General features: G+C 57.5%; 1 protein-coding gene across 4 annotated transcripts; it reads right to left on the reverse strand.

The window, feature by feature from the left end:
- Window positions 1-1,265: 1,265 nt before the first annotated feature.
- FKBP5 (FKBP prolyl isomerase 5) lies at window positions 1,266-24,014 on the reverse strand. 4 transcript variants are annotated; one of them, XM_027444696.3, is made up of 11 exons: window positions 23,917-24,014; window positions 12,286-12,414; window positions 11,366-11,510; window positions 11,090-11,232; window positions 10,346-10,460; window positions 6,091-6,247; window positions 5,173-5,263; window positions 4,116-4,199; window positions 3,673-3,858; window positions 2,508-2,648; window positions 1,266-1,620 (listed from the first exon to the last, which is right to left on the reverse strand). In XM_027444696.3, exons 2-11 carry the CDS (start codon window positions 12,388-12,390, stop codon window positions 1,513-1,515), a joined length of 1,275 nt encoding a protein of 424 aa, XP_027300497.2. In that variant the 5' UTR covers window positions 12,391-12,414; window positions 23,917-24,014; the 3' UTR covers window positions 1,266-1,512. The 4 variants fall into 4 exon arrangements, with proteins under 4 accessions (XP_027300497.2, XP_027300496.2, XP_071884694.1 ...); XM_027444695.3 differs by having other exon boundaries at window positions 2,508-2,747; XM_072028593.1 differs by lacking the exon at window positions 23,917-24,014 and adding an exon at window positions 22,647-22,651 and having other exon boundaries at window positions 2,508-2,747; window positions 12,286-12,417.
- Window positions 24,015-25,362: the final 1,348 nt, after the last annotated feature.

The following is a 25,362-nucleotide window of genomic DNA, read 5'->3' on the forward strand; positions in this document are numbered from 1 at the left end:
ACATGGCTTGGGCTGACCCAAAACGGCTTTTTTTTTTTTTTTGCACTGCTTTCATAAATAAAAGCCAGTTCTTTGCAGAGCCCCTGCTTCCAGCCCTCCTGGTGGCAGCCTTTCCTCCCCAGCACCCACCCTGCGTGCCACCGATGTACCCTGTAGCTCCAGCCCCGAATCTCCCAAATGAAAAAGGCCTCAGGATAAAGCTGCCCAGGAGAAGCAGCCCTGCTGAGATCCCAAACAACACCCCCTGTAAAAAGGGGGACACCGATAATTCCCTAAGGATTGGAGCCACCACTGGAGCTGGTGCATCCCCACCCGTCACCCCCACGGCTGCTCACAGCAGGATGGAGAAAAGAGGAGCCTTTTTTTTTCCTTTTTTTTTTTCTTTTCAGTTCTTTATTTTCAAGCTTCAAAAGGGGTATTACAAAGAACAGACAGTAAAAATAAAAAAAAAACAAAAAACAAACTGAAGGCTGTTCTCCAAAGGTGGTGACAGCACCCAACAGGCTGGAGGAAGGCGACGGGCGAGGTCGCAGCAGCAGCACCGGCACGGGGTGCTCACCGAGGAGCCCACGGTACCGGCTCAGTGACAACACCAATCTCGCTTCCTGACCCTGGAGGTGCCAACCTGCTGCTTCTCTTTTTCACCTGGGCCCCAGCTAAGCGATAAAACCCCCCGTTTAAAAATTTGAGCCCACTGCTGGCCGCGATTCAGGCACCTGCGAGCAGCAGCGCTGGAAAACCCTTTTTCACCCTCCAGTGAAATCAAACACAGCCTCTTAAAATAAAAATAAATTCCCCCAATGAAACAGTGCTTTGAAGCCGAACTGTAAATCCCTAAAGCAGAGGGGTCACCACGGATGAGAAACGCCTCCGCAGCCGCAAGAGGGGGAATCGCCTCCCCCGAGGGACGGGAGGTGGCCGGCACGCAGGAGGTGCTCCAACACCCTCGGACACGTGCAGGGGACCAAGAGGAGAAGCCTGAGCCCACCCTGACAGCAAACTCAGCGAGCACAGGGGGCCAGGTCCCTGTTGCAGCTCCCGTCCCAGCCACAGGGCGAGGAGGAGGAGGAGGATGAAGGCAGCGCAGGAGGAGGCTGCTCTGCCTCTGCCGGAGGACTCGGTCGCATCCTGCCGAAGCGCTCCCACGTCCCAGCTCGTCTCGGAGGACGCAGGCCGTGGCACTGCCAGCCGACACCAAGTCCAGCGAGCTGCGAGGAGCTGTCTGCGCAAACCTCCCGAGAGCCAAGAGCTTCCACTTTTATTTATTTTCCCCCCCCTCCTTTGGAAAGCTGTTTGTTCCGCTTGCGGTGGTCCCACGCCGTCCCGCTGCTCGCGCCCAGCCGTGGCAGCAGGACTGGGTTTGTTTTTCTTTGCGAGGCGCTTTTGCTTCCACGATCACACAAACTGTAACAAGCTTTACAAGAAAACACTGGCGAGTCCTTGAGTCCTGGCAAAAAACCGTTCTCTGTGCGGGCTGAGGGCAGGAGGCTCTCCCTTCCTCCTGCCCCTCCATCATACGTGGCCTTCGGCCTCTTTGCCTCCAGCACCGGCCGTTTCCAGCCCCTGTGCACAAGTCGCTTTCTCCGCCTCTTTTTCTACCCCGGTTTTGCTAGCTGCTTCCTGCAAAAGAGCAAAAGAACCACAGAGTCAGGAATGAGGTGAAACGATGAGCAGCTGGTGGCAGCGATGCCAGGGCTCGGAGGTGAGGCTGAGCCCAGCGGGGCAGAAGAGACCCCCCTCGGACCCCAGCTATAGCTGCAGCCCCTGCACTGGGCTATATGGCTGCAGCCCATATAAGAGCCATAGCTCCAGGCCATATATAAGATGCAGCCCCCAGAATGAGACCCCTGACAGCCCGCAGCCCCGTACGCAGGACTGCTCCCTGCCCGCAGCACTCATTTATTTCACCGCCTCTCCTTCAGGCACCGGTTCAGAAGAGATTATCCTAAAAATTACCCGTACAGAGTGTTTGCAAAGCTGTGTCCTCTCCTGTTACAGGACACCGTGCATCGGTTTTTGTTTGGAGGAATTTTGGATTAGAGCCTGTTACGAGAAAGCGATCTCTTGTGCGAGCAGAGGAGCGGGGCGTTGGGTTACAAGATTCAGGAAATCCATCCTATCATGTCTCCAAATACCCTTGGCCTTGCCAGGGGGTGGATGACATTTCACTTCACCCAGACTGCTGGTGGCCAGGTCACCAACGGCCAGCGGCTACGGCCGGCAGAGCGATGTCCAAACACCAAACCTGTCATCAGCTGTCGAGAGCCCACCCCATAAATACTTTTACTGACAGCCTGACAGCAGCCTCTGCGTCCTCTGCTGACCAAGACCCAACCAGCTCCTTCCCACCCAGGCTCTATCAGCTGGAGGCCGTGCTCCCAAACCTCAGCATCCTCAACCCCATGTCCAATTTCCTCCATTTTAACCCTCCTTTTCTCCCCACGAGCCCGCTGAGCATCCCTCAACGTGGCCAAATCAGGGCACCCGGACGCTCGCGCAGCACCAACCTTCGCGTCCCTCTCCGCGAACTTGGTGAACATGTTGGCGTATATCCTCCTGTCCCGCTCGTTGTGCTCCTTCGTCTTCTTCTGGCAGACGGAGATCTGCGACCTGGCGGCCTTGTTCTGCGGGTTCACTTCCAGCACTTTCTGAAAGTCACATTTTGCCAGCTCGAACTCGTTCATCAGCAGCCTGGCCTCGCCCCGCCTGTACAAGCCCTTCTCGTTGTCCTGGTCCAGCCCCAGCGCCTGGAAGGACAGAGTTCGCCAGAGCCCAGCACCTCCTCGGGGCAGGCACATCCACAGCATGGCCACGGCTCCCACGTGCACCAACGTGGCTTTTTTGCCTCGTGCCACCATGAGCAGAGGTGCAGAACCTTCCCCTGCCTGCGAATGCCATCAGCTCCTTGCAAGGGAAGATGCTCCCCAGAAGCAGCTCCCTCATTTTGCAGCACCAGTGCTGTGTGGGCACTGCTCGTGCAGCCCCGTGCCCTCCCGGTTTAGGTTTGCTCACTGGGTGGCTTTCAAAGACCTCCTTAAGCTCAAAGACTTACTAAAAATGCTCAAATTAGGACAAGGGAGAAGGCTCTGAGTCTCCAGAGCATCTTGCTCTGCAAAAATTCACCCGTTTCCATAACCAGTTGGCAGCTATACATGTATAATTTATATACTTTTTATATTTTTATGTAATTTTTACTGATATATTTTAGCTGATTAAAAATATCTCCTTGCACAAAACCTGCTGCGGGTGGCAGGGTCAGCAGGAGAGAAGCCCCCACAGAGCTGGAATCACGCAGAAACTCTGCACGTGGAGCCAGGGAGCACCGGGAGCTCCTGGGCTGAGGGCTCCTTCGGATTAAACGGGTTTTTGTCTCCCTGCTTCCCGTTATTTTATGAAATCTTCATGTCCCAGACACGTCTCACGGGCGCCTTACCACCCTGCTCAAGGCAGCCAGCCTTACGTGATTAAGAACCTTAGGCAAGCTCGTTAAACGCAAGCCCTTTATCGAAGAATTAATAATTTCCTGACACAGGCGCACGCAAAGGGCGCAGGAGGCACGGTGGGGACGCCAACAACGCGCTGCTGTTTGCAACCTGCTGCTTGTACATGGATAAATTCGGGGGGGGACAACACGGGGGAGGGAAGAGTAAAAGCAAACCCGCAGACCCCCACCTTGTCACAGCACTCGACGGCCTTGGTGTACTCGCGCAGCTTCAGGTAGCACATGGCCAGGTTGAGGAAGGCAGCCAGCAGGAAGGAATCGGAGGCTTTCGACTCCTTCTCGGACAAGCCGTACTCCATTTCCAGCCAGGACACGATCTTCCCGTACTGGATCACCGCCTGCAGGTATTTCCCCTCCTGGGATGGAGCAAAGAGGGAACCTGAGCTGGGGAGGGAGCGGATCTGTGCCCAAAATCACCGAGGACGGGGAAGGGGCGGGCAGGGGCTGCACCTCCCATGGAGCTCATCATTTATACGGGGAGAGGGACGGGGAAAGTTTTGGGGGCACATTTCTGACATTTACACCCCTTCAGGACTGCTCAGTGGTGCCTCGGGATGTCCAGGATTTGCTCCGAGCTCCCCGCTCGCGTTCGGGTGCCGCCACGCTCACAAACCTTGAAGTACATCGTCCCCTTCTCCTTGACGATGGCAGCCTGCTCCAGCTTCTCTTTGGTGTCCATCTCCCACGACTCTTTGGCCTGCAAAGAAACGCTCAGAGCGAAATCCGTGGGGCACAGCACCCACCAGCACGCCAGGATGGAGGCACCGCGCACCTCCAAACGCCGGCCCCACCGGCACGGACACCCTTGGAGAGAGGTGAAGGGAGGGAAATGAATGGGGTGCTGCAAGCCAGGTGGATCCACGAGGCTTTCTGGGGTTTCTTTTTAATGAGTGGGGCTCGTCAGGGTGGTGTTGCATAGGGTAGAAGTGGCTGCTTGTTAAGTTTGAGGGGCTGGGGGTGATAGGGAAGAGGAAAATAGTCGTGGCACACGTGGGGCGCGTGCCCGGAGTGCAGAGGACCCCTTTGCACCAGGTTAAATCGCTGCTGGGTGTGGGATTTCCCCTGAGCCCAGCGTTACGGCACAGTCCGTCCACTGCAGTTCATCCACTGCAACCTCACAGGATGAAAAATCCCAGCATAAAAATAAAATAAAGCCCCAAAATATTAAAAAAAAAAATAAATGAAAGTGGGTAGGAAGAGACCTCCTCAGCAGAGAGGGCAAGCAGAGGGTCCTGCCACCATCCCCTGCTCCAGCTGGGGTTGGGGACCCAGCAGCACCTGTCCCGTCCCAGTGGCACCTCCTGTGCTGTCCCCATGTCCCTGTCCCTGTCCCCAGCCCCTGCGTGCAGCCCCCCCAGCGTTCACCCCGGCCCTGGCCGCCGGGACACAAAACTTTTTTTTTTCTTTTTTTTTTTTCTGTGCAGCCCAAGGAGGGAAAAAAAAAAAAAAAGTACAAAAGGAACAAGCCTAGGAACAAATAAGAGAACCAGCCTTGGACCCCGGCCAGAAAAATAAAACAAACCAACACACAAGAACAAATTAAGAACACAGCGATCCTTTGCTGACGTCTCTGCTTCAGCAGGGGCCGCGGCGCAGCCACGCCAGGGACAAAGGGTGAATGCTGCAAGAGGAGCAGCTCCCGGGCACCCCGGGGCCGGTTCTGCCCTCACCTTCTCAAAGCTTTTAAGGGTGACCTCGTACACCAGCTCCGCGTTCGCCTGGATGCCGTACTTGGGCTTCCCCGCCTCGCCGAAGCCGTACCTGGAAGGGCAAAAAATGGGGAGAGGTCAGAGGGGCTGCGCTGGGGGGCACCCAGGAGGCGATCGGCACACGTGGTCCTCAGCCCCATGCACCCTCCACTGCCTGCACCCCCCTCCTCTCCAGATATCCTCCTCAATGAACCGGCATCTTTAAAATGCAGGTGGAAAAGCCACCTAAAAGGAGCCCCTGAAGAGCCCCCAAAGAGCCCTGCTGTGTGTGGGGCTGCGCAAAGGTTCCCCAAGGGAGTTCAGGTGTACCCAAAGGTTTCCGTTGGGAGCACTTTTTGATGGGAGAAACTGGCTTTGTACGTGTTTTTTAGGGTTCTAATTAGGGTTAGGGTTGTTAGGGTTTGGAGAGAAGTCCCTAAATCCTCATTTCGGCAGGGTTTGGCCATGAACACGCACCCGAGGTGCTCGCTCTGCTTTCACATCTAGCTCCACGCTCACCAACATTTTTGTGATACAGCAGCAAAGATTTGCTGCTTTATACGTGCATTACACCCGTGGGACCATCCTCTCCAGATGCACCCGGGTGCCATCACCTCTGTTTTTTTCTACACCTCTCCCTACTTGTGCAGGAAAAAAGCCCTGGTGAATCTTTCCTTCCAGCCACGGGAGCTGGATGCAGCCCCTGCCACCTCACCTGCTTTTAAAACCATCTCCAAATTCCTGCCTCCGTGCCACTCGCCCCTCTGGCTGGCCCTGCTGGCGATGCTAACCCAAACCTCTCCTGGAGGAGTCCTCCTGCCGTGCTTTGCTGTCTTCCACCGAGGCTAAAGCAGCCGCAGAGGTCGGAAAAGCTTCGAGCCGAGCTCCTGCGCCCCTTACCGTGGCCCGAGGTAGAGGACGCAGTGCTCTCCCCGCTGCATCTTCTCCAGCGCTTTGTCGATGCCGATGGGGATGTCATGGTCCTCCCCTTCGCCCACCACAAACTTCACGTCCTTGCAGTCGAAGCGGGTGCCGCCGCAGAAGCCCTCCAGGTGAACTGCAGGGCAGAGCGAGCCCCGTGCCAGGCTGCGGGCAGCCGGTGCCACGCAGGACCCGAATCCCTGGCTCCCCCCCAAAAAAAGCCCTTTCCAAGGGATTTTGCCCATCGGCGGTGCGGGCTGCCTTAGGGAGCTGCTTTAACACGGTTGGGGGAAACTCTGCCAGGTAACCACATCTGCCACAAGCTCCCCAAATCCAGCAAAAGCCCCCGGTCAAGCTGGAGCCCTGGAAGCAGCGGGAGGATGCTGGAGCACGGGGGGCACTGCCTGCTGGCCAAACGAGCCCCCGGGGGACAGAGAGGGGCAGGAGGGCTCAGGAAGGAGCACGGCTAACGAAGCAAGGCAGCCGTATCTTGTCTAAGCAAGGAGCAGACAACAGATAAACATAATGACTAATATGTTCCCCTCGTGCGCCGCTGCGCGAGTCAGCCTTACTGGAACTGGATATTGCTCCTGGCACGCCGCCACGCGGAGTTTATCACGGCGATTACAAGCCTCCTATACAGCGCCATACCCTTGCCTTATACCTCAAAAACAAGGCCGTGTTCTCCTGCCTCTAAGAACTGCAAGTACAAGATAAACATTTTTTTTTTTTTAATTTTTTTTTTTTTTAATCTTCAACCAATGGCCGCGCTGTTCCAGCCCGGGGAGCTGGCAGAGGCGCAGCCGGAGCGGACAGCGGGTACCTGGCACATTCGCCACCTGGTGCTCCTGGCGTGATTTCCACGGCGAGATTGTTCTTTACTGATTTGATCCCCAGGACGGTGCACGCCTGGGGGGGGCACCGCACCGCGTGTTCTTTGCCCTCCCAAGTGCACGCAAGCGCGCAAGCACATGTAAAGTAAAAGGGATTTCATGAGAAACTCCTACCTACCACAGAAAAACCCAAAAAAAAAGCTTCCAAAAGGAGAGAAATCACAGCAGGCAATAACGCTGTCAGAAATGCTTAAAAATCTGCAACCGTTTGGGCTGGTGTTGGCAGCCCCCAGGGTGGGAAAGACCCACACCGTACAGCCACGAGCAAATTTGCACGCTGCAGAGCTGAAGCAGGAAGAGTTTCTCGTGCCCATATAAATGCTGGCAAAATGGGGAGAGACCCCTGGAAAGCAAAAAACCCTGTGCCCAGCTGGCGATGCTCTGCTCTCCATCCTGCACCTTGGTGGCGCAGCGTTTGGTGATGCCTCTGCCCTTCAAACGTGGTGCTGCAGATCAAGGAACGAGTTTCCCTTAAACCTCTTGCAGGGAATGCCCCAAATGGCAAAGGGCGAGCCACCGAGGGACCCAAAGGTGACCTGGTGCACATGAGCAGCTCCAGCACTCGGGTGCTAAATGTTGCTCATCACTGATGTGCCTGCAGGGCCATCCCATAACATCACCCGAGGATCCTGTCCTCTGCAACCTGCCTGCATGATGCCAGGCCCCCGGCACGGCACGGCACAGGGGTGGCAGAGGATGCTCGCTCCATGCCAGGACGCATCCTGCATCCCTCAGGGGTGCACAGCAGCGAGGGGACACACAAGCTGCGCGCTCTCAGCCAGCTCCGGACAAGGAGCACAGCCACGACTTTCAGCAACCTGCATCAGGGAAAACCCTCCAGCAAACCCACCTCTGGGACTAAGCCCTGCTTCATCTCCTTAGGTGCAAAAAAACGGGATATCCAGCCCAAAACGGGCATCCCCACGGCACCGCGCCACCCCCCTGCCATCCAGGTGCCTTTTTCCCGGTGAGCACAACCCAGCCTGAGCCGTGCCCACCGCCTGGCCCCAAAACCAGCACCCACCCACATCTCCCCAGGGTCACCCCATCACCAGCAGGACGTGGCAGCACCCCCACGAGCCCGCTTACACCAGGCTGCCCGGGAGGATGCGAGCTCCCAGCCCTTGCTCGGAGGGGAGAAAAAAAAAAAAGAAAAAAAAAGAAAAAAAAAAAGCTTTCCTTCCATTTTAATCACACGGAAAGCAACGGGGAGATCTCCGCGCTGGTTTCCAGGAGCGTTTGGGCGCTGTGTGCAGCAGGTCAGCTGGCTGCGGCTGCTCTTGGATTACGGGGAGAAAAGCCCCCGCTGGGCCGCCGCACATCCCTTCGGCTGCCGCGCTGACTTATTGTTCTCCCGGTGCCTGCAGCGATTTTGTTTTTGAAGAGCTCAGAACACAGTGTACCGAGCGCGGCTGGCACACGAACTTGATGTGCTGACAGCAATTTGTACTCAGATTAAAATGGAGAAGAGGAGGGGGGGGGGGGATGGAGGAGGAGGGGGGGGGGGGAAAGGTTGTAACAAAAGCTGGAATGCGGGATTTCGGCTGCAGCCCGCGTTTTAGGAACCGGAACCGCGAATTATGGTCTGTACAACTCAAAACCTATATATATAAAAAAAAAAAAGCCTGCAAAACTCCAGCCCAGGGATGCTCGCCCTGGTAATCGCACATTTTCGGCCAGCCTGGTTACGGTGGCGATGCCGGGCACCTCGGGGCTACTCCTGGAGCTGAGACAGGGTTCTGGGGGGGAGCGAGGCGAGGGGCAGCCCCACACAGAGGTAGCTGGGCTCACAAAACCCAGGGCTGCTCCTTGGGGTCCCACCTTTGGTGCCAGGAGCAAAGCACCAAGGTAAATAGCACTGCGTTTGTGGGAGAAAAAAAAAAAAGACAAAAAAGCCTATTTGCGCCCCAAAATGCTTCCCAGGTTGTTTTGCGCTGCTCCTTTCTCAGCGGGATGCATTTAGGGGTCTCCTCAGGGGAGCCCTCCCCAAGAAGCCACCTCAGTGTCCTTTGGGAGAAGCGATTCCTCGCTGTGGTTTCCCTCTCCCTGCCTCCAACCTGCTCCAAATTATCGCGCCCCCGTTGCGTTTGCCACCAGCTCAACACGAAGGAAAAAGCAGGAGCACTCCCCGGGCACGCCGCTGCCTGCCACGTGCTCACCCCCAGCAGCCTCTTTAGATAAAAAAAAATAAAAAAATAAATAAAAACAGCACTAAAAAGGCAGGTGGGAATTGGGCCGGTTTCAATTATATTTAGCCCGTCTCTTCGGTTAACCTTGGAGACGGTGAAGCCAGCCTGAAACCCTACTCCCGGCCGCGTCCGGCGACGACACCGAGCATGTGACGGGCGGAGAGATCAGTGTGGGACACGAAAATCTCCTTAAAAAACTCTGGGAGAAGAACTGGCCGTTTCAGGCAGGGAGTTTTATGAGTTCAGATCCAATTTCTCCTTCGCTAATGGAAGTTAATTGGAGCCTCTTTAGCGAACAGGAGCTCTGAAATGGGGAGAAGAAATCAGATGCCTTCTGTACCGCGTGGTAGCTCTAAATCTATGGCTGAGTTGTTCTTCGGAGGAGAGAGAAAAAAAAAAAAACTGGCTCTCACCACCTAGGTGAAATGTTTGCTCCAGAAACGTGCCCAGAATTACTGCGTCCTGCTTCGGAGAGGGAGCGAGGAGCTGCATGGGATGAGCTCCTCGTCACCCAGCCGGCTCCCGATGTGGGTTCAGAGCACAGCTGGCTCCATAAACCCCTGGCATTAATTCATCCCCTCTGTCAGCGGTGACCAGAAGCCTGCAACCATCCCCTGGCCACATGGGAAGGAAAAGGCAAGGCTCCGTGCTCCGTGCCGCGGCAGATGTGATAGAAAGCCCCAACCCAACAATCAGCATCACGAGGAGCCCAGGGAACTGCTGAAAAATTCCCACCAGGAGGCAGAGCCTGGGGTTTTTCAGCATCCCCCACGCCGGTCCTGGGTGCAGCCACTCGGGCAGGGACGCAGGAGGGGTAAATGTGCAAAAAGGAAGGGTCTGACCCCAAAACCCCGCGGGGTTTCGCCCTCCCCAGCAGCCTCGCAGGCCCGTGTTTGTCCTACAGCAGAAAGGACCGGGAAAAACAGAGCGCGGGTTTGTCCTCGCCCGGCCGCTCCATCACCAGCTGGCTGCTCCCGCGCCTCGAGGTTTTCCAGTAAAACCCTCGGAGCCAGCAGCCCTGGAACGGCAGCCGCGGGCCGTGCCAAGGGCAGCTCCTCTGAGCTCACCAAAACCCCAAAAGTTAACCGCTGCCCTCCCTGCTCGGCCAGAGCCCGGCGGCGTGCGGCTCTGCCCGCGGAGCCCGCTACTCACTTTCCACCGTGGCGCCTTCGTTGGGGTTGGAGTAGCCTTCCCCTTTCCTCTTGATCCTCCGGATTATCCCCCCGTCCTCAAACAGGTCCTCGCCTTTGAAATCGAGCAGCTCGACCTGAAGAATTCAAAGGGAAGGTAGGCAGAGCTGGGGGTGGAGGGGAAGGAGAGGAGAAAAACAACGGGGAAGCCACAAAGCAGCAGTTCAGCCCCGAGCCGGGGAGCCAAGCAAACTAATTCTCCGCTCAGCTGACGAGCAGAAGTTGCCCATAAAAGCCAGCTCCAAAGCCACAGCATAATACACCCGATTTATTAGGAATTGGGCCGCGGCCAGCACCTGAAGCCCAACACAAAATAACAGTAAAAGGGAGTTCAGGAATCCTGCAGGCAAGGAGGCAACCGGGGCTGGAAGGTGCGAGGGGGACGGCTCCCCAGGCAGCGCGGGAGCAGCGCCGGGAAGGGATTTTTCAGCCCAGGGAGGCATTTCCGAGCTGTTTTCCCCTTTTCGCCTGCCTTTTTAAAGCAGGGCTCTGCTCGCTCTCCCCGCGGGGCTGCTCCCCGGCCGCAGCCTCTCCGGCTCAGACACACATTTCTGAGAAAACACTGGCACCGGTTCCTGGAGCGGAGGGACACGTTTCAGGAATCCAAGCTGTTTTGTGCTTTTTTTTTTTTTTTTTTTTAGGAGCTGGCTGGCAAGGCAGAAGGCAGCGAGCGAGCTGTCCCGCGGCAGCCCGGCCCTGTACTTGCCTCGAAGAAGAGGGTGGCGTTGGAGGGGATTTTGGGGGCGCTGCCGGCGGCCCCGTAGGCGTATTCCGGCTTGCACAGCAAGTAGCACACCTCGCCCTTCTTCATGGTAGCCACCCCAATGTCCCACGCCTTGATCACCTGGCCTGGGAGAGAGGCAGACATCACACACAAAACCCAAAACACGAAAACCCCAATAAGGGAGGCACCCTAAAAAAAACCAACACCATGCTGGTGCCATCCCTTAGCGCCACGGGAGCGGGGACCCCGTGCCCTTACCCTTGCCCAGGCTGAAGACGAAGGGCTCGTTCCGATCGCGGCTGGAGTCGAACTTTTTGCCGTTGGCCAGCTTGCCTTTGTAGTGCACGTAAACCTTGTCCCCGATCATCGGGGACTCGTCATCGTTGCCCGGCCTCTTAATGATCTAAGGGAGGGAAAGCACCCATGAGAACGGAGCCATGGAGACCCCAGGCTGCATATACACCCATAGATTAAACAAATACATTATGTTATATATTACAGCACATGTTTATACATAAATACACGCCCCAAAGGTGCCTTAAGACATCGGGAGGTCGAGGGGGAACCATCCCTTTGCCACTTCCACCATCCCCTACAAGCCAGCCCCGCACGGAGCCGCATTCAGCCCGCGGTGCGGAGGTGTCAGCACCAACGGGGAGCGATCCCAAATTCCCCCTGCTTTCAGCCCGTGCAGATTTCACTCGCAGGGGTGTGTCGTTTCACTACTCGCTTCTTGTCAACACTTTTTTTTTTTTTTTTTTTTATATTGCTACAGCCTGGAACAAGCAGTTCCCAAGCTGAGGATGGAGGCAGGGGAGGATGCTATTATTAGAGGAAGGTCCTATTCAGCTGGAGAAGAGCAAGTGCTGGTGAGCAGAACTATCCAGAAACGGCCCTGAATATGAAAAGAGGGGCTGTGGAGCAGACTGGATGACCTAAGTAATGTGCTCTTTCTAATGTCTGTGAGTCACACACAAAAATGCTTTGTGGATTTGCAGCTAATAATCTGATTAGAAGCACAATCGCAGCGAAAATTCATCGAGCGAGCTGAATCCGCGCCGCGCTCTCCGGCTCCGTGAGCCACGCTCGCCCCTTCGTTACTCCCCGTGGCACTGATGCTCGTCCCCTCGTGCCACGAGGTGCCCCGAGGGCTGTGGTGGCCGCGGGACCCCGCTCACCTTCAGCACACCACGGTCCTGAGCAGGCGTGATGTCCTCCCCGCGCTCAGCCAGGGCGGCCGCCTGCACCTCCCCTTCGGGCTTGGTGGCCTCGTCGGTCGTCATCGTCCCCGGGCTGGAGCAGCAGAGCTGGGGAGAGAGCGGGCAGGAGGCAGGGGAAAGGGTTAAAAGCTGGAGAGCCCTGGTTCTGCTGGCCCTGCAGGAAGTTTAGAGAACATCTCAAGCATGCAGAGCGGAAAATCCCTTCCCAGGGGCCACCCAGGCTCAGCGCCGCCGAACCACCACCACGAGCGCACGCAGCCCCGTGCCGTGTCCCCGGCGTCCTGCCCGGCAGCGGGGACAGCCACGGGGATGCTCTTACCCCGCTGAGCCCCCCGGCTCATTGCCACACCTCTCCTGGTGCCGCAGGGGCTCCCCCGGCAAGAGTTGCACCAAAAACCTGTGCCAGCAGGTGAGCACGTGCTGGCCGGTGGATTCATGGCACGCGGGGACTCATCCCCGTACCCAACCTCTGGGACCTCCCGCGACGATGCCGGCCCCAGTGGGAGGCTGGATTTCACCCCAGGGAGCACCGAGAGCCACCAGAGGGATGTCAGCACAGGGCTGCTGCTTGAAGGCTACTTTGGGGCAGCGGTGATGCCAGGAGAGACCCCGATGCTCAGGGGCGAGCAGCGAAGCCCCCTGGGCGCACGCCGAGGTGCCCAGCAATGTTGGCTTAGAAGCCTTTGCACCAGCCCAGCATTGTGCTCCAAAGCCATGACACATCGATGAGGATTATTTTCCACGAGGAATTACTCGCTGTTTCGTCAGAGGCTGCATTATTCTTAAATCAACAGCTCGACCACAGGCACGCCTCGTTTCCTCTCGCTCACCAAGAACACCCAAAAAAGTGCTGAGGCTACGCGTCGCCGCGGGGTCTCTCCCCAGGCGGGAAGACCTCCGGGCACAGCACGCAGCTCTAAAAACTACACAAAACCCACCACCGAAACAATCCCAAAAATTTGCAGAAAGCCCCTAAGAAACGGCTTTTTTGGGGCAAAGCACTGCCCAAAACAAGAGCCGTGTGGGAGAGGCGCTGGCCACAGCCGGTGCGCGATGCGAGGGGCAGGGATGTGCCCGCTCTGACAGCCAGGAACGCTTTGCTGACACAAAGCACGAGCAGCACACGAGGATGATTATTTTTTTTTTTTTTTTTTTTTTCCTTTAAAACGGGTGTGGAGCCACTCGTGGGAGTCTGTGGTGGCTGTTTGCACGGGGAAGCATCACGAGGATGCGATGCGAGGCCGGGGCGGGTGAAGCCCGTGCATCCTGGCACCCCCTGGCCGAACGCTGCCTGGTGAGAAGGGAATGGCCTCAAGTTGGGGGAAAAAAATATTTCCTGATGATTTCCTTCGGATCGTTGGACTTACTTTGGTAGCCACACCGCTGCGCAAGACGTAATCAAGGAAACATGTGACACAGAATTAGAAAGCAATGGGTTTTGAGACATAAAACAGATCTATTAAAGTCCCTATCGTTGCGAAACTTTCCCACAGCCCTTGGTGTGGAAGCTGATGGTAAGCAGCAGGAGAAATCGTCCATTCGGGGTTTCATAAACAGAAAAGAAAGGATGCTTTCAGCTCCAAGGGCGGCTAAGTCAGGCTGTAAGAATAATTGCGCTCCTTGCACCCAGCGCTGGGAGGGACGAGCCGAATTCCAGCCTCCCCTCGGCGCAGGAAGCCAGCGAGACACAAAGGGCTCTGCGTGGAAGCTGCAAACAGGAGCGAGGGAACTGCTTGGGGCCATGCCCAACTCCAACAAGCTTCGGGGTAACGCTTAACCAGACTCCGAGATTCTTGGTCCAAATGCACCGATTTTGTGCTATTTCCAGCGGATTTGGGAACCGCCGCCACTCGCCGCCGCCAGGATTCAGCCTCCCACGAGCATCCCGTGCGGCACAACCAAAGCTGGATGCCGCGCAGCTCAGGGAACCCCTTTTTGCAGAGAATTATGCCCAGGAGGAGCCCGAAAGTGGGGTGCTCGCCCAAGCAGAGGCACCTCTCGGCGCACGACCTCCCAAAGGCCACGAAGCGTCACCGCGGGGATGGGGAAGCCGGCTCCGGAGATGCCAGCTCCGCATCGCCGGTTGCTAAATCCCACCGAGAGCCATCTAAAAATACACCACCCGCATCCTCCTCGTTATTTTTCGACGTAAGCAATTAGTGCAGTCATCCAGGGCAAGCATCCAACACAAGGCAGGGGGAGAAGGTCTGCGTCAGCAGCGGTTGGGAGGGACGGAGCCCACAGGAGATGCGCTCCACGTTGTGAAAGAGCTCGAAGAGCCTTCGCCTACCCCCCCCCCAAAAAAAAAACAAAAACCACAGCCGTAGTCGTAGGGAAAAGACCGCTCTGCTCCCGCTCCTCTCCAGCTCGGAGCAGCCTTTCGGAGGCACAAGTGCAGCCGGGGGAAAGCTGGAGGGAATCCAAACTTCCCATTAATTTCAAACAAACAGCCGGAGGAAATGTGCCGCTCGCCGGGCTTGGCGCATGCCCCCGGGAGCGGGGAGCGGGGGCTCAGCGGCACCTCGCTCGCCGTGCCCCAGCCGGACGTTTCTCCTCGTGGAAACCAAGCGTGAAGGCAGGGAATTAATTACCCAGCGCAAAAACTCGGCGTTTCTGACAGCTACCCCAAGCACAGCCCTCTCTCCCGTCGCTCCATTAGCCATGACGGTGCCGCGAGGTTAATGGTGTTTAATTAAAGCAAATGAACCCCTGCAGCGGGGTGCGAGCGCACGCACGCGGAGACTTCACCACCTCGGCTCCAGCGCCGTGGTCCACCAAGGATGTGCCCGGCCAGCGATGCTCAAAGAGGATCAAATGGGATCTGGTGGGCACCACGGGAAGGGGGTCACAGAGATCCACACCATGACCTGAGTCTACATCAGGGCACTTCTGCACACTGCAGCTCCAAAAAAAAGTCCTATGCGAACCCCAAAACAGCTCCGGAGCCCCCGTCCCAGCTCTGAGCGCAGCACCGGGGCTCAGCGTGCACCCACAGACCCCAGCCCTCAAAAACAGCCCCCCCAAAGCCTTTTTCCCTGGTGCTGCAGAGTGGCAGAGCCGTTTCTGAGCTCTAAAAGCAGAGGGTTTGTTTGGGTTTTTAACTTGCTTTTGGTCAGCCGCTGCTGTACCAGCTGACCAGTAGCCCCGCTGATAAATCTTTACTTGAAGAGCTTGACCAAACAAGTTTTAAAACCAAGACGAATCCAGAGGCTTCAGCATCCGGATGCAACCTCTACTTAAACGCTAATTAACGTGAAATACACTAACGAGCTTCTGGCAGAACAAGAGGAAGCAAGGATGCTCGCGGGCTGGGGACGCCCCGCACATCAGGATGCCCAAAGTGAGACAGGAGGAGCTGCCGCCCGCACAAAACCCTCGAGCTGCTCAGAAGCAGAGCCGCTGCCCCCTCCTCATCCCCACGCTCTCGTTGTTTCCCCACCGACACGAGCAGGGGAAGCATCGGCCGGGGCCCAGCTCCGTGCTGCTCCCCAGGGAGCGCAGCTGACGGCACCCATGGGCACATCAGCACCGCCAGCAGCCCTCACCGGCATTATTTCAGCTGCTGCTTCACAAAAAATGCAGTTTTTTACTGAATATTTAAGAGCAAGCATAACAAAAGTGTTTTTTTTTTTTTTTTTCTTTCCTTTTAAGCTCTGCATGGTTGGGGGTGCTTTCATCCCTGGGTGCTGGCCACCTTCGCTCCCCTGCAGCACCGCTCATGCGCTCGCCAAACAGCCCGTGATGTTCAGAGGAAGCATCCCGAAGAAATTCCCTCGAACAAAAACCCCACAGCACCAAATCAACGCCCCAAGAGAATGGGCAGGACACCAGCGCTGCCCCACACCGAAATCCACCCCGTAAGAACAAGCCCTTTGGTTTCACAACCCCCCTCTCCGCACAGCTGCCGCTATCTTCCAGCCTGAAGAAAAAGGAGAAAAAAATCAGAGCGGGGAATGGGACGCAGATGTCTGACCCGGGGCTGAGGACAGGCAGGTATCCCACGTGCTCGAGTTTCACAAAACCCTGCTGCGCGACCATCCCGGGCCACAATTCCTAGAAATCGGCATTCCGGGAACTTTCCAGCTGCAAAAGTGGAAACTTCGCCCCGCAGATCCCCCCCCACGGGCGGGCGAGAACCCGGCTCGTGGGGTCCCAGCTTGGCACGGGGCGACGGGAACTGGTGTCCCGAGCAGCTGGGAAGGAGAGGGGGGGAAAAAAAATAATAAATAATAAAAATAATAATAAAACCAAACCCCACGCTTCACTCTAAAAGAGGATTTCGCAAGAAGGGAGAAGTGAGGCTGTGGTTTTAAGCCCCGGGCACATCCCGGCCGTGTCGGACCCTGCCCTAGGGCGCACGGGGTCGCACGCGCTGCTGTCACCGAACCTGTCCCCACAATGGGGACCCAGGGGCAGCTCCCCCTGCCCCGAGCACCCCGGGTGCAGGCTGCAGAGCGTGGGCACAGCACGGAGCCGCCGAGCACAGTGCTCCCCTGCAGTGACCGAAGGGCTGGTTTCGCTCGCTGCTCCCATCCCGCGCCATTCGGCATCTCAGCATCAGTTTAGGAAAAAAAGGAGGAAAAAAAAAATTCCGCCTCTGTTCTCTCCAACTTTTTTATTGCCCGTTGCTAAAAGTCACGGCGTGGCTCAGCAGAATGGAAAAACGAGCACTGAGCGTCCCGGGGTTTGTTTTTTAAGACCCGCTCAGCCCAGAGTGCTTTCGCTTCCACGCCACCGCGCCGGGGCTGCAAGTTTCGGATTGCAACACTTGCTTCAAAATGCAAGGGTCAGGCTGGGAACCAGCAGCAAGAGCCCCGGGGCTGTCCCCGTCCCTGTCCCTGTCCCCAGCGCACCGGTGCAGGGCGAGGAGGGACGACCCCAGCTGGAGCATCTCCTTGCCACTTCACCGCGGCGTCGCTCCCCTGCGATGGGGAAAAGGCTTTCCTCTAAGAAAACAAATACTAAGCAAAATGTTTATGTGCAGCAGGAAGGAAAAAAAAAAACAAAACAGCAATTTTTCCCAAGTGAGAGGCTCCAAGACACCTGCAACCGAGACCGAGCAAGAGACCGAGCAACCAACAACGGGGCCAGCACCCGATGCCATTTGGGATTGTTTCGGGGATCGGGCAGGAGCCCGGCTCCCCGCACAGCGAGCCGGCTGTTCGGAGGGATGGATGAGCCCAGCCAGCCTCAAACGTGACGAAGAGGAACCTCCAGGGCCCTGCTGCTTCGTTAGCCGCTTGTTTTGAGATCCGCCCGGCTTCCCACGAAGGCACACCGCGTCCTTCCCCAAACCACCGCAGGCTCGGAGGCACGGAGGCAGCTCCGAAAAAACCTCGGCTCGGCCCCGGCACGGTCCCAGGGCGGCCACCACATCCCCTCCACCTGGGGCTCTGCCTCCCTGCCTCACTCTTAAATCACAAATCTGCCCGGATTCGGGACCGTTTCACACCGGATTCGGGACCGTTTCGCACATCGCTGCTTTCGAAATGTGTCACCGCTTCAATGAAAAATTCACTTAATTTTTTTTTTTAACCCTAGCCACTTCACTTCCCCCACCCTTTTTTTAATTTTTTTTTTTTTTTTATCAGCAGCCGAGCAAAGCTCCCGGGGGCCACATTGTGCAAGGAGCGAGCAGCGCGGGGAGCCGGGCATGGCAACTTTTTCTTGCGAGGAAAAACAAAACACAAACAGAGGCGCTGCCGCCGCACGCACCCGGCTGAACCGTCCCCGCGCGGGGTGAGCCGTGACTCACGGTGGACTGAAGCGAACTCGGTGTGCTCACAGCCCGCGGGTGGCATTAACTCCTTCTGTCCCCGAGGCTGTGGGGACATCCCGGCTCAGGGACATCCCCGGTTTTGTCCCGTGGGGAGCGCAGGCGGCTCCATGCACCCCGAGTGTGCCCCGTGTCCCTGCTGCCACCTCCCAGTGCCACCAGCCCCATGTCCCCCAGTGCCACCAGCCTCTTTTTCCCCGGTGCCACCTCTCAGTGCCACCAGCCTCATGTCCCCACTGTCACCTCCCACTACCACCAGTTCCATGTCCCCCAGTGCCACCAGCCCCATATCCTTGCTGTCACCTCCCAGTGCCACCAGCCTCTTTTTCCTCAGTGCCACCTCCCAGTGCCACCAGCTCCATGTCCCCCATTGCCACCTCTCAATGCCACCAGCCCCATGTCCCTGCTGTCACCTCCCAGTGCCACCAGCCCCATATCCCCAGTGCCACCAGCCCCATGTCCCTGCTGCTAACTCCCAGTGCCACCAGCCCCATGTTCCCACTGCGACCTTCCAGTGCCACCAGTCCCATGTCCCCCAGTGCCACCTCCCCCATATCCCCCATTACCTACTCCCACTACCACCAGTTCCATGTCCCCCATTGCCACCAGCCCCATGTCCCTGCTGCCACCTCCCAGTGCCACCAGCTCCACATCCTCCAGTACCACCAGCCCCATGTCCCCCAGTGCCACCAGTCCCCTGTGTCCCCATAGGGAGCTTCTCCCTCCCCTCCCGCACACCAGGGGGATTTGGGAGCGCGGCACCAGGCGGCTTTTAGGCGACGAAGAGCGCAGGGAGGGGGGAAGGAAACTGCTGCACGCGGGTAACTCGCGCCCCATGGCATGTGTTCCTCTCACACTCGCTTCATCATTTCACCTCGCTCATATTTTTCAGCTTCTGAAGTGGTTTCAGCGAGGATCCAGCTCATAACCGATTTTTTTTTTTCCTGTTTCAGATATGAGAGGCTGCCCTCGAGCCTGGGGTGCAGTGGGAGGAACAAGTGAGCAGGACGGCTTGCTACCCTTCGCCCCCTGCCAGATCCAGCATTTTTTTGCAATCCATCATTTTTCCAAGAGAGATCTTGTACGGACCAAGCTCGGTTGCCGCAGCCCCGAGCATCCCGGAGCCACACGCGGTGCCCGGCCCTGGAGCCCAAACACCCCGAGCTCCAACACCAAATGGAAAAACACCATAAAACCACCGCCAGAACTCTTTTTTTCCCCCCTTTTTCCCTTCCTTTCCTCCAGAAGACAAACATATAGTGGCGAAAGCAAAAGCCCATAAACATTTACGGGCTGTCGGCCTTCAAAGGGAGGAGATTCCCAGGGCTGGAAGCAATCGGGTGCTTTGCACGTGGACACATCTCGCCCTGGGAGCCCTCGTGCCCTCGGTGCTGGCACGCTTTGGGGACAGCCACCGGCACCGACCCCGCTCACCGGGACAAATCCTGAGCGAGGCGCAGAGCGGGGCTGCAAGGTGCCATGCCCCAGCCCCCTGCTTGCTACATCTGGGTGGGGGACAGGACTTCAGACGGTGACTTTTTAAAATATAAAATGAAATATTGATATAGATAGGTATTAAGAGGTGCATTAAAATGGATATTAAAATAGACCTATTGAAATATATCCATTACAATATATATTAAATGCATTAAAATATCTAGGACACATTTATTAAAATATATGTTGAATATATATTGACATGGATTAAATATATATTGAAATATAAATTAAAAGTATAATTTAAAGCCATGGGGTTACGGATCCGGGCTGACACCACCCTGCTCGCGGGGCGAGCCCGGTGGCGGTGGCACGGGGCCGGTGGCGGTGCGAGGGGAAGGCGATCTCCTGCAGCTCTCATAAGGCAGCATTATGTAACGGGGGGGGGGGGGAAGGAAAAAAAAAAAAAGCACTGCTTCCCAGCAGGTTACATAAACCGTCCTGAAAAAGTGAGAAAGCTCTCGCCAGCCCCGCTGCCCACTGCTTGGCACCCGCTCCCCGCTGCGCTGCCATCGGGAGGGAGCCGGCAGCCTCCTCTCGCCGGGTTTCCTCCCAGCCCAAGGAGAAGAAAAAAAAATAATATTAATAAAAAAATATATTTGTAACAGATTTGCTTCTGTCTGCATGTCAAAACAGCAGCCACGCCTGTGGGCAAGGAGGAGCCGAGCTGACAGACCTGGGTGGGATTTTCTGGTGCCTCCGAGCTCCTCCGGCCACCAGCCCCGGTCCCCACGGGGTGACAGCGCCCGTGCCACCGCCGGGCAAAGAGGAACTTGTATGAATATAACACGGGGTAAGCAAGAAACTTCTTGTTTCTTGCCAGTTCTGCTCCAAAGTCGTGTTTTCTCCAGGATAAATACAGCTTGGATTTTCAATTTGTAAAAGCATCGAACGAAAAAGCCTCGAAAAGCCTCGACAAATGCATTTATTTTCGGCCAGGTGAGCCTCAACCACAGCAACCCCCCGCCGTGACAAAAGCGCTGTGTTAATTTATTAATTACTCCTCATCCTCAGCAGCCTTTTGAGAGCACGGGTGTGAAACCCCAGCGGGCTGACCCTACACCAAGGGTCCTGCACGGCTGTAGGGGGGATGACACCCAACCTCTGCCCGCAGCCGCCCTGTGCGGGCACAAATCAGCGCTGGGGAGGATGCACAACATTTTTTGGAAAATAATTTCCAAATTATCGTGTCCCGTTTGCCAACTGCAAGCTGGAGACCCCCACCGAGCCCAGCACGACCCCCTGAGCACCAAGTACCCCTGCACACAGCCTCCGGTTCGCTCCAAAATCGCAGCCCCGCTCCAAGGGGGCTTGCTCGGAGAGGGCAGGGAAACGCCACCAGCGGTGGCCCCGAGCAGCCCAGCGCGGATAAAGGGAGGTGGCACGGGGAAGGCAGCCAGGATGGCTCACAGATGGTGCAAGATGCGGGGTGTTGGTCCCCCAGGAGTGATTTTTGGGGGCTGGTGCCCCCCCCGACACCATGGGGCCAAGAGGAGCGCACGCGTGCCGGCGGCGTGTGCGAGCCGCACGCTGCTCGAGAGACCAAGCCAGAAACATCACCGCTTGCAAGCGAGGAGAGGCGGCGCTTCCCAGAGCTGCCCTTATTTAATTAACCGATTAAATTTAACCGAAAGCCCCAAATTCTTGGAATGGGAATCCTTCTAACGAGGCTTATTTCCTAAGAGCGGCGCTGCTATTTCCGAACACGGAGCATCGCAGGCACGAGAGGGTTTAACTGTCACCTCTCTCCATCCCACCCCCCTGCTGCCGACGGTTCCTTTACAGCCGTGTTCCCAATTTTCTAATAAAGCCACCCAAAAAAATCCGGAACCAAAAAAATGCAGCCACCACCACTGATTCGGGAGAAAGCCCGTCAGCCCCACGACAAACAAGTTACAAACATGTTAACTCACGCACTACAGCACTCAAGGCCGTTTCTTTACACCCACTAACATGCAGCATTAAAAATAAAAATAAAAAAATAAAAAAAGAGAGAGAGAAAGCTAATAATTCATTATTTCCCTGTGACACGGATGAAATGGTGAGGCTCCTTCCTGAGCTACGAGCACCCAGAGCCAGGAGAGGTTGCAGTGCCCCGGTTTGAAGACCACCTTGCACGCTATCCCCAATTTGGGGGATTTCAGACCAGCTTGCACATTATCCCTAATTTTTGGGGACTTCAGGCCATGCCCGCTCTGTCCTGGGGAGGTTTCCGAGCCTTTTCCCAGAGCAGATTAAAGAATAACACGCTGCCTTGCGCGGGCGCCAGGGATGCTTTTGAAACGTGTTTACCCGGCTCCGCTCCTCCTGCACCCCGGGACCACCCCTGGGGCTGTGCATCGGGGGGGGGGCAAGGTGCACAGCCCCCCCCCCCATCACCCCTGCCAGGGGTAATTAGCTGGGAAGGTAACGAACGGGGTGACATCAGCCCACCAGAGCTCCTGGCCTCCAGGCCCTCCGTCAGCACCCAACACACCCAGTGCCCGCTGCAGGCTGCTAATTAACACCCAGCTAATTACCTGCTGGGGATGCTCTCCAACGACGAGGCTGGGGGCTGCCTCTCCAGAACCCCCCCCCGTGCCAGCAAGGAAAGGTCGGGCTTGGGAATTGTCCTTGGGGACCGCCGGGTCCCTCCGGCACCGGGTCCCACGCTGCAGCCACTGCTGTGGCCACCACCAAGGCCACCACCAAGGCCACCACGGAGGCCACCACCGATGCCACCACCGAGGCCACCTCCTTGTCCTTCCTCCCTGCTCCTCTCCTTCAGCCTCGTCACCTTCCCAGCCCCGACCCGTGCCACCACGTGCGCTCTTCCCTCCTCGTGCGCTCCGGACGATGCGCAAATCCTCCGCGGGTACCCGCTGCTCTCCTCCTGCCACCGCGCATCTCCTCCTCGCCGCTCCTCCATCGGGCTCATCGGGGGCCTGGGGAGCGTCCCCAAAACCACATCCCGGGGTTATAAAATGCTCAGCCCCAAGCGAGCCGGTGGTGCTCGGCGCCGGGGGGCTCCGGGTTAACCCTTGCGAGTGGCGGCCGTCATTTCCTCCGCGCCGCCGGTGGCTGCGTGCCCCCGGATGGCGTTAGCCCATAAATAGGTCACCGCCTTGGAAATAAAACCCAGGCACTGCGAACGGCAGCCTTCGACGTGTCAGCCCCGCGTCCAAGCGCAGACGCCGCCGTTGGGTCAAAACGCCATCAATTGGGGAAAGGGCTGATAAAAGCCAGATATTTCGGCGCTAGCGGATCTCCCGACGGGCTGCCCCGGTTGTGGGGCAGGGAATGGGATGGAGGCACCCGGCTTCGGGCAGTTTCAAGGAAGGAGCAATTTGCATTTCCAACTTTTTTTTTTTTTTTCTTTAACTTGCCATCCGTTTGCAGCCCGGATTCGGTGCCCCAGCGATGCCCCAACCGCTTCGACGGCCCCTTAGGGAGGGAGACGGCTCCAGCACCACCCACAACACCCCCCGAGTGCCAGCTCTGGGGTTTTTCCTTCCCTCTTTGATCCATCCCACTCATCGAGCAGAAGGAAACCCCAAAACCGAGGTGCCCCAGCCACAGGGGCTCCGTGCCGGGGACCCCAAATCGCCTGCGGAGCTGGGGCCACCCGTTGAGCCCCCAAATCCTCCCCCGGGCTGAGCACAACGGGCTCCGGTTTGGGCACGGCGAGCTTACCTGGGGATGTGCTTTGGGTGGAAAAAAGCTAAAAATAAAGCTCTGGGAGAGCTCCGTGCCCACGGAAGGGGGGGGGGGAGAGGGAGCTCAACGGGATGCCACGTTTGTGGGGTCTGCTGTCCCTGCCCCAAAGGGAGCCCCAAAGGGGCTGCAGGGGGGACACCGGAGGGAACCCAAAAGGGAGCCCCAAGGCAGAGGGAATCCCAAAGGGATCCCCAAGGGGAACTGCAGAGAGAACCCCAAAGGGAACCGCGGGGGGAACCCCAAAGGGACCCCAAAGAGAACCCCAAAGGCGACCCCAGATGCAGCCCCAGAGGGAACCCCAATGGGAACCGCAAATCCGACCCCAAATCCAACCCCAAATCCCTCCCCCCACCCCAGGAGCACACTCTTTGGGGGCTGCCCCCTCCCCATCCACATTTGGGGCCAGCCCAGCCCCAGCCGCCCCCCCAACTCCCCCCCCTCCACCCCTCCCGCGTGGGCTCCCGCGGATTTCCACGCAAAAAAAAATATAAAAATAAATAAAAAACGGGGAAACCCCACGGCAAAGGGGGGGGTCCCCAGCCGAGTTCGTGTCCCCCCGGGACCCCTCTCGCCCCCCCCCCCCCCCGGAGCCCCCCACGCGTGACACGATCGCTCCCCACCTGCGCGCCGCCGCCGCCCGGCTCCGAGTGGCTCCGAGCGGCCCCCGCGCGACCGGGGCTCCCCCACGCCCCCCCCCCAGCTCGATTCCCATTGGTTCTTACCCCCGCCCGTCTCGCGGGGAGGGGTTTTTATTGGTCGGGGGGCGGGGATATGCAAAGCAGAGGAGGGGGTGCTCTGGGTTGGCCCCGCCCCGTTTGGCCCCGCCCCGCGCCGAGCACTTGCTGGGGGCAGCGGGGGGGGGGAGATAAGGGGGGGGTGCAATGGGTTTGGGGGGTGCAATGGGTTGGGGGGGTCCTGGCCCTGTGCAGTGCCCCCAGGGGGGTCTTGTCCCTCTGCAGTGTACTGGGGGGGGTCTTAACCCCATGCAATTCCCCCTGGGGGGGTCTCATCCCCATGCAGTTCTCCCCGGGGGGGTCTTATCCCCATGCAATGTCCTGGGGGGGGGTCTCAGCCCCGTGCAATGCCCCCAGGGGGGTCCTGTCCCCATGTGATGTTCCCAGGGGGTGCAGCTCCATGCAATTCCCCCCGGGGGGGGGCTCTGTGCGATGTCCTGGGGGAGTCTTGTCCCCGTGCAATGCCCCTGGGGGGAGCAGCCCCATGCAATTCCCCCCTGGGGGGTCTTGTCCCCATGCAGTGTCCCAGGGGGGTGCAACGCCCCCGAGGCCACCCCAGTCCCGGTGCCCCCAAGCTCCCCCCCCCGGGTGCTGCCACAGCCCAGCCCCCAGTCCTGTGGCCCCATGCAATGTCCCTCCGGGGACCCCAGCCCCAGAAATGTCCCATGGGCACCCCAACACCCCGGGAAAATAAATAATAAATAATAAATAACAAATAATAAATAATAATAATTAATAAATAATAATCAGAAATAACACCCCCCAGGAGCTGGTGCTGGGGGGCATTGTTCTGGGGGGACGTGTCGGCTGTGGGGACAGGCAGAAATGTTCCCGTTCACGGTAACCCTGATAAGATTTTTCCTACGTGCTGCCTCAAAATACCCCTTTTTTTTAGGGAAAAACGAAGCGCGTTGGAAATGCGAAGCCCAGCGCCGCTTTGGCCTGGTCAGGAAATTGCAGCGCCTGGACCAGGAAGGGCCAAAAAAAATGGACCCTGGGGGGATTTTAGCCCTGGGCAGACTGAAAACAGGGGTTTAATGACCTGGGGGGGGGGTGGTTATAATGTGTGGGATTTTATTGGGATTGTGCTTGACCCGGTGCCCCCACTCCCAACCTGCTCCTTACGTCTTGACCCCATAAAATCCCCCACGGGGCCGCGGCACCGAGGTGCTCCCACAGGGCTGGCCCCTGCTGCTGAACTAGGCTTTGCCAGCTGTAATTTAGATAAAACCGGCCCTAAATGGCAACACGGAGTAAAAAAGAAAGCCCGCCTTCAAAAAAAAGTGGCAGATTTGGTTCATTTAGGAGGGCTTTTCCTCGCCTAACGTGACC

The sequence above is a fragment of the Anas platyrhynchos genome, chromosome 27 (genome assembly GCF_047663525.1).
Source record: "Anas platyrhynchos isolate ZD024472 breed Pekin duck chromosome 27, IASCAAS_PekinDuck_T2T, whole genome shotgun sequence".
Lineage (NCBI taxonomy): Eukaryota > Metazoa > Chordata > Aves > Anseriformes > Anatidae > Anas > Anas platyrhynchos.

Excerpts from the sequence above, each read along its gene's own strand:
- FKBP5 (XM_027444695.3), bottom strand. The coding sequence starts at position 12,390 with ATGACGACCGACGAGGCCACCAAGCCCGAAGGGGAGGTGCAGGCGGCC. Across the intron at positions 10,461-11,089 it reads ACGCCACCCTCTTCTTCGAG|GTCGAGCTGCTCGATTTCAA; the intron begins GCAAGTACAGGG and ends TGAATTCTTCAG. Across the intron at positions 1,621-2,507 it reads TCGCGGAGAGGGACGCGAAG|GAAGCAGCTAGCAAAACCGG; the intron begins GTTGGTGCTGCG and ends GCTCTTTTGCAG.